Source organism: Miniopterus schreibersii, assembly GCF_964146895.1.
Source record: "Miniopterus schreibersii genome assembly, chromosome: 2".
Lineage (NCBI taxonomy): Eukaryota > Metazoa > Chordata > Mammalia > Chiroptera > Miniopteridae > Miniopterus > Miniopterus schreibersii.
The window spans coordinates 141,539,548-141,559,750 of record NC_138102.1 but is presented as its reverse complement, the minus strand read 5'-3'; the positions used below and the strand labels follow the sequence as shown (position 1 = coordinate 141,559,750).

Below are 20,203 nucleotides of genomic sequence, written 5' to 3'. Positions count from 1 at the left end.
TAAGCTAGAGGATCTGAAGAAATCTCTATAGTTGTCATGATGAGGAGCCAGTGGGATGATGCGAGGCTTAAAGGAATGTAGACTGAAGAACCGTGAAGATATAAGATGATGGAATCCCCCTCACACCCTCTACCCCAAAGCATACCTTCTCCTTTTCCTTTTTAACTACTTACAACGCCTGTGGTTTTCCCTTAAGAATGAATATACTGTGCATTTTGATTGCACATAATTCTGCCTCTCTTCAAACACCCTCACATATCCATAAATATATTTGATGTGTGACTAGCTAAAGCCCCTCTTCCTCCGGCACTATGCCACTGAAAGAGCAGCCACTGTTGAATCATAGCATGTTTGCAGTAATGTTGCTGTCAGTGCCCGACCTCAGAATTAGGTGACTGCTCCATGGCACAGCTGGGTATGCTGAGGAACACCTGAGGAATTTGCATTTTACCACCGTTCCCAGCAAGTGCTAGCTTCCTGTCCAGTTGTGGTCTGCATTCCAGGCTCCTCTTGCTTTCTTTAGAGGTAGATTCAGTGACAAAGTTTTCTCACAAGGTTCTGGTTGATTCTGCATAATTCTTCATTTGATTCATGTTGATTTAGCTGACTTGTCCCATTATAGCGACTTTTTTCCCAATTACAGTTGACATACAATATTAGTTTCAGGTATACTACAGTGATTAGACATTATATAACTTACAAAGTGATCACCGATAAATCTAGTGTCTACCTGACACCATACATAGTTATTACAATATTATTGACTATATTCCTTATGCTGTACTTACATCCCCATGACTGTTTTTGTAACTTGCATTTTGTACTTCTTAATCCTTCACCTTTTCCATTCAGCACCCCAACTCTAGTCCCATCCGGCAAACATCAGTTTGTTCTCTGTACATATGAGTCTGTTCTTGTTTTGTTTATTCATTTATTTTGTTTTTTAGATTCCACATATAAGTGAAAATATATGAGATTTGTCTTCTCTGTCAGACATATTTCACTTAGTATAACACCCTTAGGATCTAGCCATGGTGTTGCAGATGGCAAGATTTCCTTCTTTTTTGTGGCTGAGTAATATTCCATTGTATATGTGTACCACAACTCCTTCATCCATTCTGTGTAAGACTCTTCTTGAGGCCTCAAATTGCTCTTCTTCAGAGTTCAAACACCCACACTAACCCAACAATAATCAGAGACCCTGATATTGGGAGACTCAAAATGATATTAGTGTCCTTGAGACAAGTTATTTTTGAATCATTGAATCATTTAAGCCCAACACCACTGTGTGTGTGTGTGTGTGTTGGGCAGGGGTGTCTGTGGTGAAGGAAGAATCCCTAGATCCACATATATGAGCAAGGAGTACACTTTATACTGACTAATCTGGAGAATGCATCAGGAAAAAATAATATATTGAACTAACTGCTTTCAGCCTCCTGAACAACTTCAGTTATTCCTGTTTTCTTTCAATCCCATTGAGGTCCTTGCCTGATAGAACATCTTTATGCTCTTTGTAGCTTGTACTTTAAGGTTGCAGGTAATGACTGCGGAGCATAGCAATTCCAAGATAAGAAACACAGTTTAAGAACCTTGGCTAATTTTATTCTTCACTTGAAGACCAAGACAGATTTCTCTGAGTGTCTATGGCAGTTAAGAAAGAAAACTAACACCCTCTCACGGGCATATTTTATTATTGGCAATGACATCAGAGCAGGAGAACTGTCAGTGCAGTGCAGCGGTTGTATATTGATTACCTCGGTGACCTAGCACGGGGTCTGGCAGAAGTAGATGCTCAGAAAATGCTTGTTGAACTGAATTTTGCTGAGCTTAGAGTGGTGGGGAGTGTTGGTGCAGCAGGATTTCTGCTGGAGGCCTAGTGCTTTTGTCCCTCTACTGAATTAGATCTAAATCATTGGAGCATTACAACCTTTCTCTACTCCCTTTTCTTCCTCTTTTCCCTGTCTTCTTTTTCTGTCCTGCTATACTCATTCTCCACCCACCAGCACACACACATTAAAAAAAAAATAGATGCAAGCCTAGCTCACGGGAGAGAGATGACTGTAGTTGTGTTCCTAAGAAGCCATTCCAGTTCATTTTCCCCTTATCTAAGCCCTGAAGTTCACATCACCTTTACCTTTACTGCCTGTTTCTGCTCAGACTTTCCTTCTGTCTCCTCCCGTAGTATTTGACTCCCTTTGTTAAAACTGATGAGACAACTGTTGTAAGCAAAGATCAACGAATGGCTGGAGCTGAATAATGTCAGAGGGAGTTACAGGACATTAAGAAAGATTCATTCCTCTTTGACCACTGGTCCCTCTGCATTAATGATCGCTACCACATGAAAAGCCAGCATTGAATGAATAATTGTTCCTGCTTTCCAGACCTTCAGTTAGGAAACTCTGACATTTTAATCCAAAGATTAAAATTGTTATTTAAAACCAAAGAAGCAGGCTCCTACCTACCTAATGGTTTAGAAACCACAGAGGAGGATTCCAGAATCCTATAAATAATGAGAAAGTCCTGCCTGCTCTGCCTCACCCCTGTCCTGTTGCAGACATACTCACCAGGATCCAATAAACCCAGCAGAAGTCAGTCAGCAGAGCCATCAGCTTTGGGGACATTTCAGAGGACTGGAGGTGGGGTGTAGACAGAGAGTAGTGTAGTTTCACTTCTCAGAGCAGTAAAGCCTTGGGAGAAGGGGAGAGAGTAGGTGAAGTAAGAATGAGGGCATTATTTAGTCTCTGGTTAAGCAGTTTGAAAAACTCCCCTGTAGCCCTGCCAGGCATGGCTCAGTGGTTGAGCATCGACCTAGGATCCAGAGGATGGTGGTTCGATTCCCGGTCAGGGCACATGCCCGGGTTGCGAGCCCGATCCCCAGTGCAGGGCGTGCAGGAGGCAGCTGATCAGTGACGACTCTCTCATCATTGATGTTTCCCTCTCTCTCTCTCTCTCTCTCTCTCTTTTCCTCTCCCTCTCTCTCTCTTCCTCTCCCTTCCTCTCTCTGAAATCAATAAAGATTTTTTAAAAACACAAAAAGAAAACTCCCCTGTAGAGGTAACTGGCTATAGCTGTTGCTGCCAGAAATTATTTATTCATTCTTTTATTGAACTGACAAGCATCAAGTGTCAGCACAGTTACTTCTCTGGTATCTATCCGCCTTTCCAGTAGAGTAGGACTGTGCGGCAGGATTTCTGCTGGAGGCCTAGTGCCGTGAGGATGGGGACTGTCGTTCACCCACATTTTCCCACTGCCTAGCTAATTGTAGGTGCTTAAAGTTGTTGAATTGAAATGAGAGAAGCCCCTGCCTTCAGGAACCTCACAATCTGCTAACACCACCATCTCAGTGGAATTATGAGGCTCTTTCTAAAAACAATTCCCAGTACCCCTGAAGTTGACACCTACAGTACCCTCTCTGAAAATGTCCAGGAGCAAGGTGGGGAAACCCCACAAACCTTTGGACGTCTCACCCCCCTATGTCCTCCCATCCCCCCAGACCAAGTACTTCCCCATTCCAGGCATGTGGGGCAAGTAGGTGTGCAAAGTTGTGAGTTACTTTATACACGTCTTTAGTCTTTATTCACCTGCTTGACATTTTCTAGCTCCTAACACTCCACTTTGTCTTCCTTTTGGTGGAATGAATAAGGTCCTGAGGATCTACCCTTCTCAGTAAAAGTGGTTAAGAGATACCTCGTATCCCTCCAGGAACCTTCTTGGTGCCCCTTAGGGTAGGAAAACCCCTTTGCTGTCTGGCAAAGACTTGGAGCCTTGTTCATTATAGAACATCACAACTATGTCAGCTGTCAGAAATGTGAACAGTAGCTGCTCCAGCCTCCCCTTGCAGGCTGCGCTGGTGAACAGCAGGCCTTTGGAGAAGGGAGGAGGTAAAAAAGGGAACGGAACCAGATTTCCAAATATGTACCACAAGAATTTATGGAAATAAGAGAACCTTTTCATTTTCTTTTTTGGGGAAGAAAACTAAATTTACCTTGGGAACGGAGGGAGTTCTGTGAGGAAGAGGCCAAAGCAAATTTCCTTCACAGACTTCCTCCCCCACGCAGACTCCCACGTGGCGCTTACTGTGGCCCTTAAATCTGAAAAACCAAGGTAACCATTTTCTTAGCAACCAGGGAGCCAATTACAAACCCAGCCGAAACACCCCATCTGAAAACCATCACCGTGGGCACCATCCAGCTGGCTGGGAAAAGGGAAAGTAGACTAATTGAAGGTTTCCATCTTGTTGGTGGTGAAATGTTGAGAAACTTTCTTTTATTCCGTGAATGATTTGGTTTTGTCAGAAGAATTGAGTGGGGGTGGGGGTGGGGGTGGGGTGCAGTTATAGCCAACCCTATAGAACCAGTACCATGTCTCAGAGGATGATCATGCTGACAGGTTTACAAAAGTACACCTCTTAACATTCTCCTAGCTCAGGGTCCTTGGACTTTTGGAGCCCTAGCTATTATATTTCATACTCAGTTTGAGGAGAGCTTTGTTCCATAGGGTTCATGCCTAGGTGGTTGTAGCTGCCAGCCGAATGGCTCTCTGCCTTTAGTGTCTAATCATCCTTTTTGACCTTTGCTTTGTAAATGACTTTGGAGGTCATCTAGTCCAGTGACTTTCAGTCTGTGTTTATCAGAGCCCTGGGCTTGGGAAGTACCTCAGGAAAGGAAGAAGACAGTTGGACTGGCTGCAAGCTCCCTTTCTTGTCTCAACTAGAGCAATTCCTGGTTTACCTGGTTTACATATTGGGGCTTACAGAAAATCTTGTTTGGAGAAAAAACAGGTTCTGCTTCTAAAAGAGAGAGACAGAAAGAGCATAAGACAAAAGGAGAGGAAGAAAAAGAAAGAAGAAAGAGACCGAGGGAAGGAAGGGATGAAAGTGGGAAGGGGTAAGAGAGAATGAGGAAGGAAGAGGGAGGAGAGGAGAAAGAGGAAGGAAGGGAGAAAGGGGAAAGGAATGTGACTGACATTTCTAACTGGATTGTGAATTGTAAATTCACTGACCTATACTTCTTTGGAAATGAGATACATTCCACGTGGTGGCTTGGTTGATGATGCTGATTCTGCTGTAAAGATGATAATAATAGCAGATATTTCTGCGGCACTTGGTACATGCCAGGGCAGCGATTTTGACCTGGTGTTCCGTGGCACACTGGTGTGCGGAAAGAATTTTTAATACATGCAATATTTGACTATTTAGTTAGGTGCACTGACCTATTTTTCCTTAGATTGTCAAATTGAAAAATGACAACAGCCAACACAATAATAACCGACCAGTGTGAATGAATCAAAATTATACCTTTTTTTTGGTCAGATCAGGAAAAATTATATATATTTTTTTGGTGTGCTGCAGAATTTTAGTAATTAGTTTATGTGTGCCATGAGATGAAAAAGGTTGAAAATTGTTGTGCTAGGGTCTTCTGAGGCACTTTATTTTAGCTCATTTAATTCTCACAGGAAATTGAAATCACTTGCTCAAGTTCCCACAGTTAGCAAGTGTCTGAGCTGGTATTTGCACCCAGGTATGTCTGGCTTCAAAGTCTGTGCTTTTAACTGCTTCTCTGATAATAATTTAATGATAAAATGTATAATATAATGCCATTTATTGAAGGTTCACCTTGTGCCAGGCCCTGTGAGGTTTGCTTTACACATCAACTTATTTAATCCTTAATGAATGGATAGATTATAGGATTGATTTAGTTATATAACCTTTAAAGCAAGTTCTATTTCAGATGAAGCAACTGAGGCATAGAGGAGTCAGTACCTTGCCTGAGATCATACAACTTGTGAGTAGTGGTGAGACTCCAGAAGCTAAGCTCCTAACTACTGTGTTATGCTCCCAAAATAGATGGGTTGAATTTTGTTTATAACTAGATCAGTATTAATAGTGATGCTGACAGGGAAGTGATCTGGTACTGATCATGCCTCCTCTCTCCCTTTGAGAGAAGCAAAACCAAGAGAAACACTAAGGAAAGTCTGCACTTAAGCCGCCTTTGTTCTCATGTTAACAATAGTGATAATGCCCCAGTGAGGATTTGTAGCTAAATCCTTTGTTTTCTTACTATGATTGAGGTGCCACCTTTGTTCTTTACTCCCCACAGAGCTGGAAGAGTCCCAGAGAAAATGCCCGCCATGCTGGTATAAATTTGCCAATACTTTCCTCATCTGGGAGTGTCACCCCTACTGGATAAAACTGAAAGAGATTGTGAACTTGATTGTTATGGACCCTTTTGTGGACTTGGCCATCACCATCTGCATTGTCCTGAACACACTGTTTATGGCAATGGAGCACCACCCTATGACTCCACAATTTGAGCATGTCTTAGCTGTGGGAAATCTGGTAAGATAGAGTGCTGTCTCCTGGTTTTGTGATCTGAACATGTGTTGCCTGTAGGACATGTGTTTCTGATACTGAAAGCAGTTTAGTTGAAAAGAAAGTAATAGTTAATTGGAAGACAAATGCTTCCACATATGCCGTGGGCCCCAGCCGCTTCTGCTCACTGTTGTGATCCCTTGGCTGTTTCCTCTTTCTGCAGAACTTAGAAGACATCATTTAGGAGCTGTTGGCAGAAAACCAACCATGGTGACAGAATGGGAGGCATGGCACAGGGTTGGTTTCAGCAGCCTGAGCCAAGGACTTCTGGATTTTTCTCTCGTTCTGCTTCTCACATTGATTCCTGCATTGGTCCAGCAAATCACTTCCCCTTTTACCTTCAGTGACAACCATCACAAATAGGGGAGCTCTGTTAGTGTGTTAAATGTAACTATAAATTGCCCTGCGCTGTCATATTAATTACCCAGATGGGGACTGTCTAGGGGAAGTTTTTAATTCCAGGCTGGTTTCCCCCTCCAGTCCAACTACTAGGCTGTCATCCAGTTTCCACCATTAGTTGATCTGTGCCTGATTTATGTTAATGTTACCTTAAGTCATATATTTCATTTATGATATTAATTAGAAGAAAAATAGGCACTTTAAAAACTAGATTATAATCTCGTACCCTTTGGGACAGTATGGATGGACCTGGAGAAAATTATGCTAAGTGAAATAACCCAGGCAGAGAAAGACAAACATCACATGATCTCACTTATACGTAGCATCTAAAGAACTTAATAAACTGATGAACAGAATAGATTCAATGACATGGAAGCATAGAGCAGACAGATGAATGTCAGAGGGATGGAGGAGGGTGGGTGGGTGGAGGGGGAGAGAGTAACCAAAGAATTTTTATGCATATATGCACAACCCAAGGACATGGACAATGGTGGGGAGAGGGACTGGGGATGGGGATGGGAATGGGACGGGGTGGAATGGGTCACTGGGGAGAAAAAGAGACATCTGTAATATTTTAAACAAAAATTTTTAAAAAAAGGCAGAGAAGAAATTGTTATAGAATAGTCATAATAAATAATATTTTAAATCGCAAAAAAAACCCCAAAACTAGATTATATAATGTATTCTGAGGTCAAGTAGTTGTGATTTGGGAATTATCTGTTTTACTTCTTTGGTACAAACATCAGGAGTTGATTGGATTTTGATAGATAGTGAAGAATTAGTTGGAAAGAATCCTCTAGGTCATCTGGGCCTCATTAGTCTTTAAAAGTTGCACCATAGGCATGTCAAATCTAGTCATTACCATTTAATTTGAGAATAATCTCTGCTTGGTATTTGTTCCCCCCCCCCCCCCTGCCTTCCTTACCCTCCCTCTTCCTCTCCCCCCACTTCCTTCTCTCCCTCTCCCTCTCCTTCCCTCCCTTCACCTCTCTCTGTCTCTCTCCTCGTGTCTCTGTATGTGTCTCTCTCTCTCATACACACACACACACGTTTCTGCCTTGAGTCCTAATATACTATTAATATGTTATAATACCATTTTGAGTTCTGATTCTGAAAACACAAGTGGCAAAAGTGATCCTTTGTCCGGCTAGTCCTTGTAGCCCATTGTGTTGCCTGGTACACATCCAAGATGATTCTGTGGTCTTTCCAGTCTCCATGTCTAGGTTAGCTCTCTGCTGTGATGTGCACTCTCATGTGCAGCCTGATGAAATAGTCTTCAATTAGTTGTCCAGGAAATCTGCTAACTGGCTCTGAAAGGTGCCTCAGGTGGGCTTGCTGTGTGACTGGCTAGCCCAGGGGCTTGGCCATCAAGCAGTGTTTTGAGCCAATCAACAATATCATATAGATGTAAGTTTTATTTTATTAGCCATGAGTTAAGTAATAAGAAATATGACTTGATTGATTTTGTTGGAGGTGGCAGTGCTGTTTTCCCTATAGTGTTTTCTTTTTCTCGGAGCCTTTACTTTTACTTGCTTTTTACAGAACAGATTCTCAATTTCCAAGGGATTTAGAGAGGCCTTTTCACCTACCACCAGCAGAATTGCCCTCAGGCCAGCAAATAGCATTACTTTTCTCTTTCTTAAAAATCTACAGAGATTTAGGGCCACACCTAAAGTAGAGTTGTGAGCATTCAGAAGACTGCTCAGAACCATCACTGGTGAAGAAAGGAGAGGAGAGAAGGTCAGCAGTAATGTTCAGGGACCCCAGGCGGCGAGCCAGCAGAGCCAAGTTCTGCAATAAGAAAGCACTGGAGGTGGGGGAGTTTGAAGGGGAAAGTAAACGTACAGCTAGCAACGGGATGGAGAGTAGTGCCTGGTTCAGGATTCTTTGGACTGGCTGATGGATTGCATGTGAGGGTGAAGGGAAGGAAATGAAGACTGGTGCCTAGATTTAGGGGGTTAGTAACTGAGGGGAAAATGGACATGACTGAGGAAGGAACAGGTCTGGAGTTTTGAATCAAGAATTCTTTTTGGACATACTCAGGATGAGATGTCCATTTATTCACAGAGTGAAGATGCCAAATGAGGCAGTTGGATATGTGCTGGGCTTTGGGAAAACTTGTGTCATGCGTGTTTTCTGAATAATAACAGAAACTCAAAAATATATTTTTCTGCCAATCAACACCAAGTGCTGAGTTTGGCAGAAAGAACACAGAATTAGAAGTCAGAAGATTTGGGTTTTGGTTGCGGTTTGATGTAGTTTAACCTTAAATAAGCCATTGGTTTCTGCCCAGAAATGTTTTGGATCCTGTAAAATGGGGTTAACACCATGTCATGCGTCAGTGGCTGGGAGGGTAAAATGAGACTTCCACCAAAGGTTTTGGAATAGTGAAAAGGACTCTCTAAATCTTAGGAACGGTGTCAGTGTGGCTCAGTAGGAGAATTTCCAGAGGCTTGGAGATTTGGGTAGAGTCTTTGACGGAAACCTGAGAGAAAGAAAATGGGAAAGGTGAGACCTACTAGCTTGTGAGCACAACCTTGTCTTGTAGTTGGAATGAGAGGCTTTTCCCGCAGCTGGGACAGTGGTTAAGTTGTGTTTGTCCGTAGAGGTGCAGATAGGTGTTCTGAGGGAAGATGAGAACAGTCTTCTGTAAATCTATAATCTCTGCCTCTTCCAGTCTCCCCACAAGGAAGAATCTAATAATAGAAAGAACCTTAAAGATAATTCAGCCCAGCCCAGCCGGTCAAGGTTCCAGGCGGTCAAGGTTCAATTCCCAGTCAGGGCACATACACGGATTGTGGGCTCGATCCCCAGTCGGGGGCGTGCAGGAGGCAGCCGATCAATGACTCTCTCATCATTGATGTTTCTATCTCTCTTTCCCTCTCCTTTCCTCTCTCTGAAATCAATAAAGATATATTTAAAAAAACAAAAAACAAAAGATAATTCAGTCCAGCCCCCATGTTTTATAAAGGAAGTTGAAGCCCAGGGAGACTATGTGACTTATACAACTTCTGTATTGTTTAGTCATGATTCTTTCCTTGCCTTTTTTGCAACCAATTGAACATAACAGTGGATTTTTAAGGTGGTTTTTTAAACGGTTGTACCAAGAAGTTTCGAATATAGTGTAAAAAACTTTTCTTTTAGAGTAAGCTGCTGACACAGCTTTTCACCCCCAAATACTTTTGGTGTGTGTTTTTCATGAACAAGTGCATCTCCCACAGAATCTTGATATAACTGTCACAGTTAGGAAATTAATATGGATACATTACAGCCATCTAATTCTTGGGCCCCTTCAGGTTTTGCCAATAATCCCAGTAACGTCCTTCATAACAAAAGGATTCTGTTTCAGGGTTACGTATTGCATTTAGTTGTCCTATCTCTTTAATCTTCTTCAGCCTGGGAGAGTTCCTTACTCTTCTTTGACTTTCATGACCTTGACACTTATTTTGTAGAATTCCCTCATTTGGGGTTTGTCTGATGCTTCCTCATTATTAGACTCATGATTTGGCAGGAATATCACACAAGTAAAGCTGTCTTCTCATTGAATCTGCCAGGTGGCACACAATTTCCATTTGTCTCATTACTGGTGATGCTGATTACTTGACTAAGGAGTTGCCTGCCAGGCTTCTCCTCTATGTGGTTATTCTTGTGCCATTTATAGTTAATAAGTATGTGTGAGGAAGGTACTTTAAAACTATCTGAATTTCCTTTCTTCATTAAACTTTTGATTCATTCCTTTATATCAGTATGGAATCATGGTTTTCAGTTTTATCCAATGGGTTATAACCCATTACTGTCGTTTACTTCTGTGTTTAAACCATTCCAGATTTGGCCAATGAGAGTCCCTTCAGGCTGTCTGCTGGGTCTTTTCATCATGTCCTCATTACTTCCTTGTTTTCTGGTATCACAAGATATCTCAAGCTAATTTTATAGTTTTCCTACTCAGGCCTGGAATCAACCATTTCTCAAAGAGCCCTGGTTTAGTGGAAAATGACATTTAGAAGTAAGGATCTATTGGAGTACTACGCAGGCCTAGCTGTTGATATCAAGCTAACTGTATACACTGAAAACCACGAGTTCATGCTGTCACTTCCAGTTCTAACCCAGCACTACGAGATTCATCTAGTTTTCTCCTTTCTATGTTTGTAATTCTTTATCCAACAAAAAGAAACCTGGTTGCCACTGTCTTTAATATGACTTATTTGATCAAAAAGCCACTGTTACTTCTAACAGCATGGATGCCCTCCTCACACTGTTCAGGCTCTGACTCCCTATGCTGGGCTCTCCAGCTGCCACACCAGTGTCCTCCATGTGCACCCCCTCCTCATACTTCTCAGGCTCCTACACCCCAGGCCAGATCACCCCACACAGTCTTGTTTCCCTTACCCCCCTTGGACTTGAACGTCTCACAGTGGGCCTACACCTATATGGGCCTCCCCCTCTTCGCCTTACACCAGGCTTCCCCAACGTGGATTCCCTCCATCCTGCTTAGACTCTGATACCCTGTGCTGGGTAGCCATCAGACACAAATACCCTCCTCATCCTAATCAGATTCTGGCCCAAAGTGGACACCCCTCTTTAGCCTACACAGACTCTGACTGCCCATGCCGGGCTGCTCCCTTGCACAGATTAGGCTCCAGCCCCTGGCACCAGGCCTCCCTCCATGTGGACGCCCACCCAAGGGATTTAGTACTGAATCATTTGAGGGGTTGGGGATATGGAAGGAAGGGCAAAGGCTTAACCTCGCATGTAAGTTTAATTTCTGAGATTCTAAGCAAAAAAAGGAAAAACAGAAAGTTGTTGTCCTTCTTTACCAAATACACATGAATATTATCATTTCTTCACTACAGTTAACCACAGCTTAACTAGATTTTCAACCAAAAGAAATTCTTTTTATATTTTAACTTTCCTTTCATCTGTGTCCTTGTAGCCCTTTATGCATATCTCTTTTAAAATATTTATCACATGATATTTTAGGTTTTGTGTCTCCTCCTGGTTAAGTAACCAACCATTCCAATTTGCGCAGATCTGAGGAGGTTCCTGGGATGTGGAACTTTTCATTTTAAAAGTGGGACAGTCTTAGGCAAACTGGTATAAGTTGATCTCCCTAACTGGACACCCAGGATGCAGGACTTTCAGTATGAAGAAAGTCTCAAGCAAACCAGGATACTCCCAGACGAGCCTGAAGTTTATTCACAGATGCAGTTATGGCAGAAGGAGCTGTGCCACCTCTCCTTGACCTTCCCAAGCCCAGGGTGACCCCCAAATGCAATGCCCTCAACCTAAGACATTGTAGGCCTTACTTGGAGATCTAGCATTACAAGTTCTCAGGCCTGTGGCCTGGAGCTTCTTAAACTAGAAAGATATGCCAACTCTGAATTCAGAACATTCTACTAGAACAGCAGTTCTCAATCTTTTCCTGGTCTTAGACCTCTTTATATTCTTAAAAAGAAGTAAAAAACTTTGGTTTATGAGAGTTATAGATTCTGATATTTACCATATTTGAAATTAAAACCAATAAAAATCTTAAATATATATTTATTTTAAAATCCCAATAACATACCCATTATATAATTACATAAATAACATATTTGGGGGGGATTATATTTTCTAAGGAATAAAAACCAGCATTGTTTGACATTTTTGCAAAGGTCTTTCATGTCTGGTTTAATAGAAGATCGTTAGATTCTCTTACCTGCTTGTGTATTCAATCCATGGTGATATATTGTTTTGACTGAAGCATAAGAAGAAAACTTGGCCTCATGCAGTTGCCCGAGGTAGGACCTCGTTCCCTCTGAAAGGGTCTTAGGGACCCCAGGGATCTTCAACTATACCTTGAGAACTGCTGCATTAGGACATAAATTCCTAGATGGATATTTGATGGCATTCACATGAGTGACATTTATGTACAGTTGTTGACACACTGCTTGTAATTCTTTATCCTCTTAAAGAAGCATATCTCAGTGCAAATAAGAGTGATGTCGTAGGAATAACCATAAACCTACTCTTCTCTGTTTTAAAAAAAAATTCTTCATACAGCCAATGGGTACAGATTTATTTTCACCCAAACCCCGAATGATGGCAGCACACTGTGTTAAAACAACATGGTTGCTAACCGCTGTCTTAGGCATTCCTACCAGGTGTCTGGGGGCTGTTTATCCCACTGAAAGCACCACATAGCTCTGCCATTGTTGATTTTCTCTTAGGATCCAAGTTCCCACAGTATAGATATTCCATAGTCAATCAGCCAGTGCCTATTATTGGACACTTCCTCTGTGTTCACCAGGAACCAATGGGACAGCAAATTCAGCCTCTACTTAGTGTGCATTAAGTAGGCTAACATGTCTGTGTAGAAAAACCTTTGATGGGTTTACACTAAGGGTAAAATGTATTTCAGGGATTGATTAGTTGTCCTTACTTTCCCTGACCTCACTTAGCAGGATGTTTTATCTGTACATACTTAGCTTGCCCTATGAACTTTGATTTTGCTTAACTGGATCTCTTTAGGGAATATTTTCTTTCCATTTTAGAGTACTGCATCTTCAACTTAGAAAAATAGGAAACCACAGAAAAGTATATGGACACCAAAAATTGGTAGCCCACTTATCCATTTTGATGTTTATCCTTCAAGTAATTCTGGTTTTTTATTTCTATACATCAATTCAGTATATTTTCACAACATCTATAATCTCAGTACTTTTCACTATTTTTAATTCTCTCCTCAGACCATATCTTTAAAGTTTTTCTTAAACTCCTTCATGTGTAAATTTGGTAACCAGGTGGTTGGTTATAAGTACTGATTTATTAACAATTGTGTTTTTGGCCGGCTGGGCGTGGCTCAGTGGTTGAGCATCGACCTAGGATCCAGGCGATCGGGGTTCGATTTCCAGTCAGGGCACATGCCTGGGTTGCGGGCTGGGCAGCCAATCAATGACTCTCTCATCATTGATGTTTCTATCTCTCTCTCTCCCCTTCCTTTCCTCTCTCTGAAATCAATAAAGATATATTTTTTTTAAAAAATAGAATTGTGTTTTTTTTAAATATATCTTTATTGATTTCAGAAAGAGGAAAGGAGAGGGAGAGAGAGAGATAGAAACATCAATGATGAGAGAGAGTCATTAATCAGCTGCCTCCTGCACGCCCCCGACTGGGGACCGAGCCCACAACCCAGGCATGTGCCCTGACCGGGAATTGAACCCCAACCACCTGGATCCTAGGTTGACGCTCAACCACTGAGCCACGCTCGGCCAGGCTATTAAGAGTTTTAAATCTATTGCATATGAAGTCCTTGCCTCTAAAAATATAATATTCAGTAAGAGTCCAATGTTATGTGGTTAGCTTAGAATGAGGGAATTGGTTGGTTCATGGCATTTTACTTTCTTACGGCATGTTATGTTACTAAGCCCGTGGGATACAGAAGGCATTAGGAAACACAAGGTGCTTTCTCAGGCAGAAGAGTGGGAGACAGGTAATGGAGCCAAGAAGTCATTCTTATACCCTATAAGCTGAAGATCTAAAATAATTGTTAATTCATTGATAATCATATTGAAAAAATCAAAAGGAAGCACCACAGTCTCCAACAGTAAGATATTTCTCTAAGGATATGTCACCCATTGGAATTTTATACAAACAGTAAAAATGAGAATTGGGAGGACTGTGTAGCAACATGAATGAAGTCATGACAAGTGAAAAATAAGACCCAAGCCCAGCCAGTGTGGCTTAGTGGTTGAGCACCGACCTATGATCCAGGAGATCCCAGTTCAATTCCTAGTCCAGTTCCTGGTCCGAGCACATGCCCGGGTTTTGGGCTCGATCCCCAACAGGAGGGGTGCAGGAGGCAGCTGATCAGTGACTCCCTCATCATTGATGTTTCTAGCTCTCCCTCTTCCTTCCTCTCTCTGAAATCAATAAAAACATGCTTTAAAAAATGAAGAAAAATAAGACCCAAGATATTATGTATTCTGTGACTTTACAACTTTGTCAAAAATGTATATGCATTTGAAAAAAGCAGAGAATATATAAAAATGATAGTTGTGCGCAAGGTGGTGAGACTATGGATGTTTTTTCCTGTATTTTGCACACTTTGAGCAATGTTCTATTGCTTGAAACCCTGTAGCGTGTGTTTAAGTTTGATAAGACATAATATCAAGTCAGAAACAATGCTGTATTTTTATATAATTATAACAGTGATTGATTGATTGATTTTAGCCCAGCATCCCAAGCATACATGCTCTAATGACTGCCGACCCTTTAGAAGGAGTCACCTCATTACTTAGAATAATTTTTCAGCTACACTCAAGCACTATGATTTGGATGGTTTGGGCAACAAAGATGGAAACATTAGGGCTGAGTACTACATTCAAGAGGAAAATAAGGCTCTGGCCGGGTAGCCATTTGGTTAAAGCATCGTCCAGATATGCCAAGGTTACGGGTTCAATCAATCCCTGATCAGGGCACATACAAGGAGCAACCAATGAATGCATAAATAAGTGGAACAACAAAATCTATGTCTCTCTCTCTCTTTCTCAACCTTAATCTCTCTCTTTTTCTCTCTCAAAATTAATCAATAAAAAATATTTTTAAAAAGAAAAGATTTTCCTGCATTATGTGGAGTGGTCTTGGGACATCCAGTTACTGACGTCCTCAGATACAGAATTTAACCAAGGCTGGCTCTTGAAGCTTCTTGGACATACTATATTCAAAGGTGGTGATAAAGGCATTCTCCTGTTATTTCTTTTTCTTAACCCCTGCATTCCCCCCTTCAGGTTTTCACTGGAATTTTCACTGCGGAAATGTTCCTGAAGCTCATAGCCATGGATCCCTACTATTATTTCCAAGAAGGTTGGAACATTTTTGACGGATTTATTGTCTCCCTCAGTTTAATGGAACTGAGTCTAGCAGATGTGGAGGGGCTTTCGGTGCTGCGATCTTTTCGATTGGTATTCCACATTTCTCCAATTTCTTTTTACATTTCCTATCTTGCAGCTACTAGAAAGAGTTTTGCATAAGTTAATTTGATTTTTTAAAATCCTTAGCTATATTCTACTCCCAATTCCAGTTGGCTGTTTATTGGCTTACCTACTAAAATCTTGAAAACTTTCCTCCTAAACACCTAATACAGAAGTTAGTTTTTAAAAATCAAACAACAAACATAATTTTAGGAAGTTTCTCATAAAATAATTATTAATGTAAAAAATGAAGGAGGGCTCCCAAGGACTATTCCGAGGTCTGATTTGGATTTGCTTGCTGTTTCTTCATAAAGAAAATAATCCTTTAAAAATATTATATTGAAATTAGCTGTTGAACATTGGCTATGTTTTCCATATCATTAGCTAAGAAGGATTTTTTAAATTAATGTATTTGAAGAAGTTAATGTATAATTACTAAAATGACTCTGAAAGAATAGTTAACAGTATCTTCAAAATAGCCTCCCAGAAGCATAAGTATATGTGATATGCTAAGTCCCTTGAGAAGCTGCGTGGCTTCTACTCAGACAAAGCCTTAGAACTGGTTTAGGTTTCTCTCTCCCTACTGGGAAGATACCTACGCACTTAAAAGTGAAAGAATTTAAGGTTTTTTTTCATCAGGACACTCAGCATATCTAAGTAAGAGAATTGGAATAGAGTAAAAATATTTGTAAAATAGAGATCTCATTCAGTCCAAATCACAAATTTTACAACTGCCAAGTTTCTGGAACCTTTGCTTACTAGTCTTTGGTTAGGATCCAGCCCAAAGTAGACTTTTTTTTTTCCACACTAGACTTTTTGAGAACAGTTCTATTATCTAGAAAATGAAAAGAAGGATTAGAAGCCTTAGCACTAATATAATAAAAGTGAGAAAGGGAAAAATATGATTGACCCAGATGTATACACGGAGCAACACCTGATAAATCTTGAACTCTCAGATAAGACTGAAGTTTTCAATAAGAAAAAAAAGTTCAAATCAATGCTATTGTTTCTACCAGAATTCCTATTACATTATCTGTTAGTTGTTAACTTATGACATCTGATGATAATTTAGTTATCACCATTCCATTCATAGGCTTTATGCATTCTCAGGCTGTTAGCCAAGACCTTATAATCTGTTCATATGAATGAATATAGAATATAGAAATTTAATGATTGACAGATACAAAAATTCCATCCTCAGAATTAATATCAACACAGGGTGAGGCAAAAGTAGGTTTACAGTTGTGACTATACAGGAAACACGGTGTATTCTATTATTATTTATTAATTATTGTATTATTTTCCATGTGAACAGCTGGAAACCTACTTTTGCCCCACCCTATATAGTCCATTTTCAGAAGATGTTTGACATATGTGGAACTACCCCTTCTTGGGAGTTGTGCTTTCCTTTCAAGTTATTCCAAGCATATCACAAAGTTTCATATCATCGGTTGATTATTTATTGACAAGCCAAAAGAAAGCTATTTAGAAGTTTTAAATGCTTTTTTAAGAAGACAGATGATTTCCTGTCACTGTCCTTACCATACTGACCTTTTGGTTCACTACAAATCTCATTTTCCTTGAGATATCCCTTGCAAAGTTAAGGGAAAATTAATAGGAAAAAGATATGTACGTGTATGGCTCTTTTAAAAAGTAGATTGACCCGAGGCTAAAGCCAGTATTTGTGGTTCCTAGTTCTAAATCTTTCACTTACTGTGAAATTAATCCGTTTTCCCTTATTTATGCCTCAGTTTCTCCCATTTAAGCTGATCTAATTTATTAATTTTATCTGCTTTTATTTTAGCCATGTGGTAAGAAAATGGATGGAGTATCATTTGGTTTTTGTTTGTTTGATTTTTTTTTCCCCTTAGCTCCGAGTCTTCAAATTGGCCAAATCCTGGCCCACCTTGAACATGCTGATTAAGATTATTGGAAATTCAGTGGGTGCCCTCGGCAACCTGACCCTGGTGCTGGCCATTATTGTCTTCATCTTTGCTGTGGTGGGGATGCAACTCTTTGGAAAGAGCTACAAAGAGTGTGTCTGCAAGATCAACCAGGATTGTGAACTCCCTCGCTGGCACATGCACGACTTCTTTCATTCCTTCCTCATTGTCTTTCGAGTGTTGTGCGGGGAGTGGATCGAGACCATGTGGGACTGCATGGAGGTGGCAGGCCAGGCCATGTGCCTCATTGTCTTCATGATGGTCATGGTTATTGGCAACTTGGTGGTTAGTACTAACTTCATCTTTTTGTTCTTTGCCCTGAACATCTTACCGTTGGCCTAGAAGCCCAGTCTGCTTAGTCCTACCATCTTCCATGTCTGTGTTGGTTTTTCTTCTTTCTTGGCCCAAGAACCCTAAGGTACGAATGAAGGAAAGAAGACTTCTATTTACAAAGGCCCACTGAGTCATAAGCCCCACAACCTGCCAACACTTTTCCATAGTTCTAGAAACGAGCTCAGCAAAATGACTTTTCTTAAAGTCACATAGCTGATGAAAGTCAGCGCTCATATTAGATCTTAGACATCAAACTCCATACTCTACTACAAAAGTTTCTTCTAAACCAGAATTTCTCAACTTTGACATTATTGTCATTTTGGGCTAGATAATTCTTTGTCGTGGGACTGTCCTGTGTATTGTAGGATATTTAGCAGCATCCCTGGCCTCTATCCTTCACTGGTCAGTAGTGACACCCACCCCAAGTTGAGACAATCAAAAATGTTTCCAGACATTGCCAACTGTCCCCTACTTGGCAAAATTGCCCTCCATTGAGAACCAGTAACCTAAACCATCTTAGTATTTTATTTAATTTGTATAAATGACAAATCACTTTCTTGCTTTACTTTGATCTGTCTGCCTGCTGTTTCTGCCTCTGTATATTGAGCATTCACCAGCAGATTTTAACACTTTGTCCCTTGGAGTATGATCTGAGGACTAGCAGCAACAAGATCACTTGAAAGTATATGAGAAATGCAGAATCTTAGACCTCACTCCAGAACTATTGAATCAGAATCTGCATTTCTGACAAGATCCCTAGGTGATTGACATGCATACTAAAGTGCATGGGAAGTGCCCATCTTTCAGATCAAGCCAAATCCCACTTGCAGATGTAGAGCAGGGAGGACTGGAAGAAGACACGCTCAGATGACCCCTTATAAGCTCATCCATACTAGTTCTCTTCCCTTTTCTGCAGTAGAGAAGCATTCCAGTAGAGGGTTCCTACTCACCAGCTTCTGAACCAGCTGTGGCCACCCTCTTCTTTCATTTGACCTATAAAAATAAACACTATAATGTTTTTTGTTTTTAATCTCTCCCTTCCTCCATTCCCAATCACCTTTCCCTCTAGTTCTAATCCCTCTAGTTTCCAGTCCTTGAGTGAACACAGCTGTTGCCTACTAGTAAGTGGTGGGATCAGCATTTACCAGCCCTGACTTAGCCCACTTTCTCTAGTCTCCCACTCTCAGTTGTCTCAAGGACGGCTCACCATGACTGTCTACAGATACCTGAGCACATAACAAAGTCACCTATTATTTCTTCTGATGACATCTTTCCATATTCCCCTTTGCTCAGTCCTTCTGCTTATCTAGTCTCTAGGAATCTGTAACTGTCTCTTCTGACTCTTTTCTCTCCACTCCTGGTAAATGTTTGATGTCTTTCATACATCTTTCTTCATAGTATTTCTAAGATCTGCCCCTTCCTTCCCATTTCTATAACCCATCTAGTATTTCTACAAGACCACCAACATCACAATCACCCAAGTTTCACTCATTTAAAAAGATCAAGTCCCAGGCCCTACACCAGATATACTGAATCAGAATCTCTCAGGTGAGGTCAAGGAACAATGTAGGTTTAACAAGCATCTCACCACAGGAGATTCTTGTGCATTCTAACATTTGACATTATTATAGCCTAATCCAGACCCTTATCAATTCATGCAAATAACAGTCTCCTAACTCCTAGTTCCTAAGGAATGGCTTTCTCAAATCTCTATAATCATCTATCATCCCTTTACTCAAGAACCAAAAGTGTATCCAAGTAAAGTTCAAATCCCTCACCTTGGCCTTCAAAGCCCTCTCCAGTTCACCCCCATTTTACCAACATACTCCTTTTTAATTCTTCAGATGGCCCAGATAATCCAAATACATATAGTTCATTTATTGTTTCCATCCCTCCCACTCTGTGCATATTATTATCTCCACCTAAAATATATGCCTTACTCTTCTTCAGAAGTATGACAAAGTAAGGGCCAAGTATAATTCAAGAAGTAACCGCCTCTCCCACTTTTCAAAAGTTAGTCTTAATAAAAATAAATTAACCTTAATGCCCAATGTGGTAAAACAGGAAATTAAAACAGAAAGAGAGGGAGAGAGAAAGAAAGCAATCTTGTATCTGATGGCTTAATATTTAGATATACTACAGAGCACAAAAGTAATAATAACTGTCTTGCTAAATATTTTATTTTGATAACTGTTAGGAAAACAAAATTA

At 40.7% G+C, this 20,203-nt stretch overlaps 1 protein-coding gene across 1 annotated transcript in view; it reads left to right on the top strand.

The window, feature by feature from the left end:
• The window catches only part of SCN8A (sodium voltage-gated channel alpha subunit 8), a 170,086-nt gene that overhangs the window by 120,299 nt on the left and 29,584 nt on the right, over positions 1-20,203 (top strand). Inside the window, exons 14-16 of the mRNA XM_081127064.1 lie at positions 6,099-6,337; positions 15,535-15,708; positions 17,589-17,945. Of these exons, the coding sequence (XP_080983190.1) occupies positions 6,099-6,337; positions 15,535-15,708; positions 17,589-17,945 (770 nt within the window). The remainder of the gene's footprint in view (positions 1-6,098; positions 6,338-15,534; positions 15,709-17,588; positions 17,946-20,203) is intronic.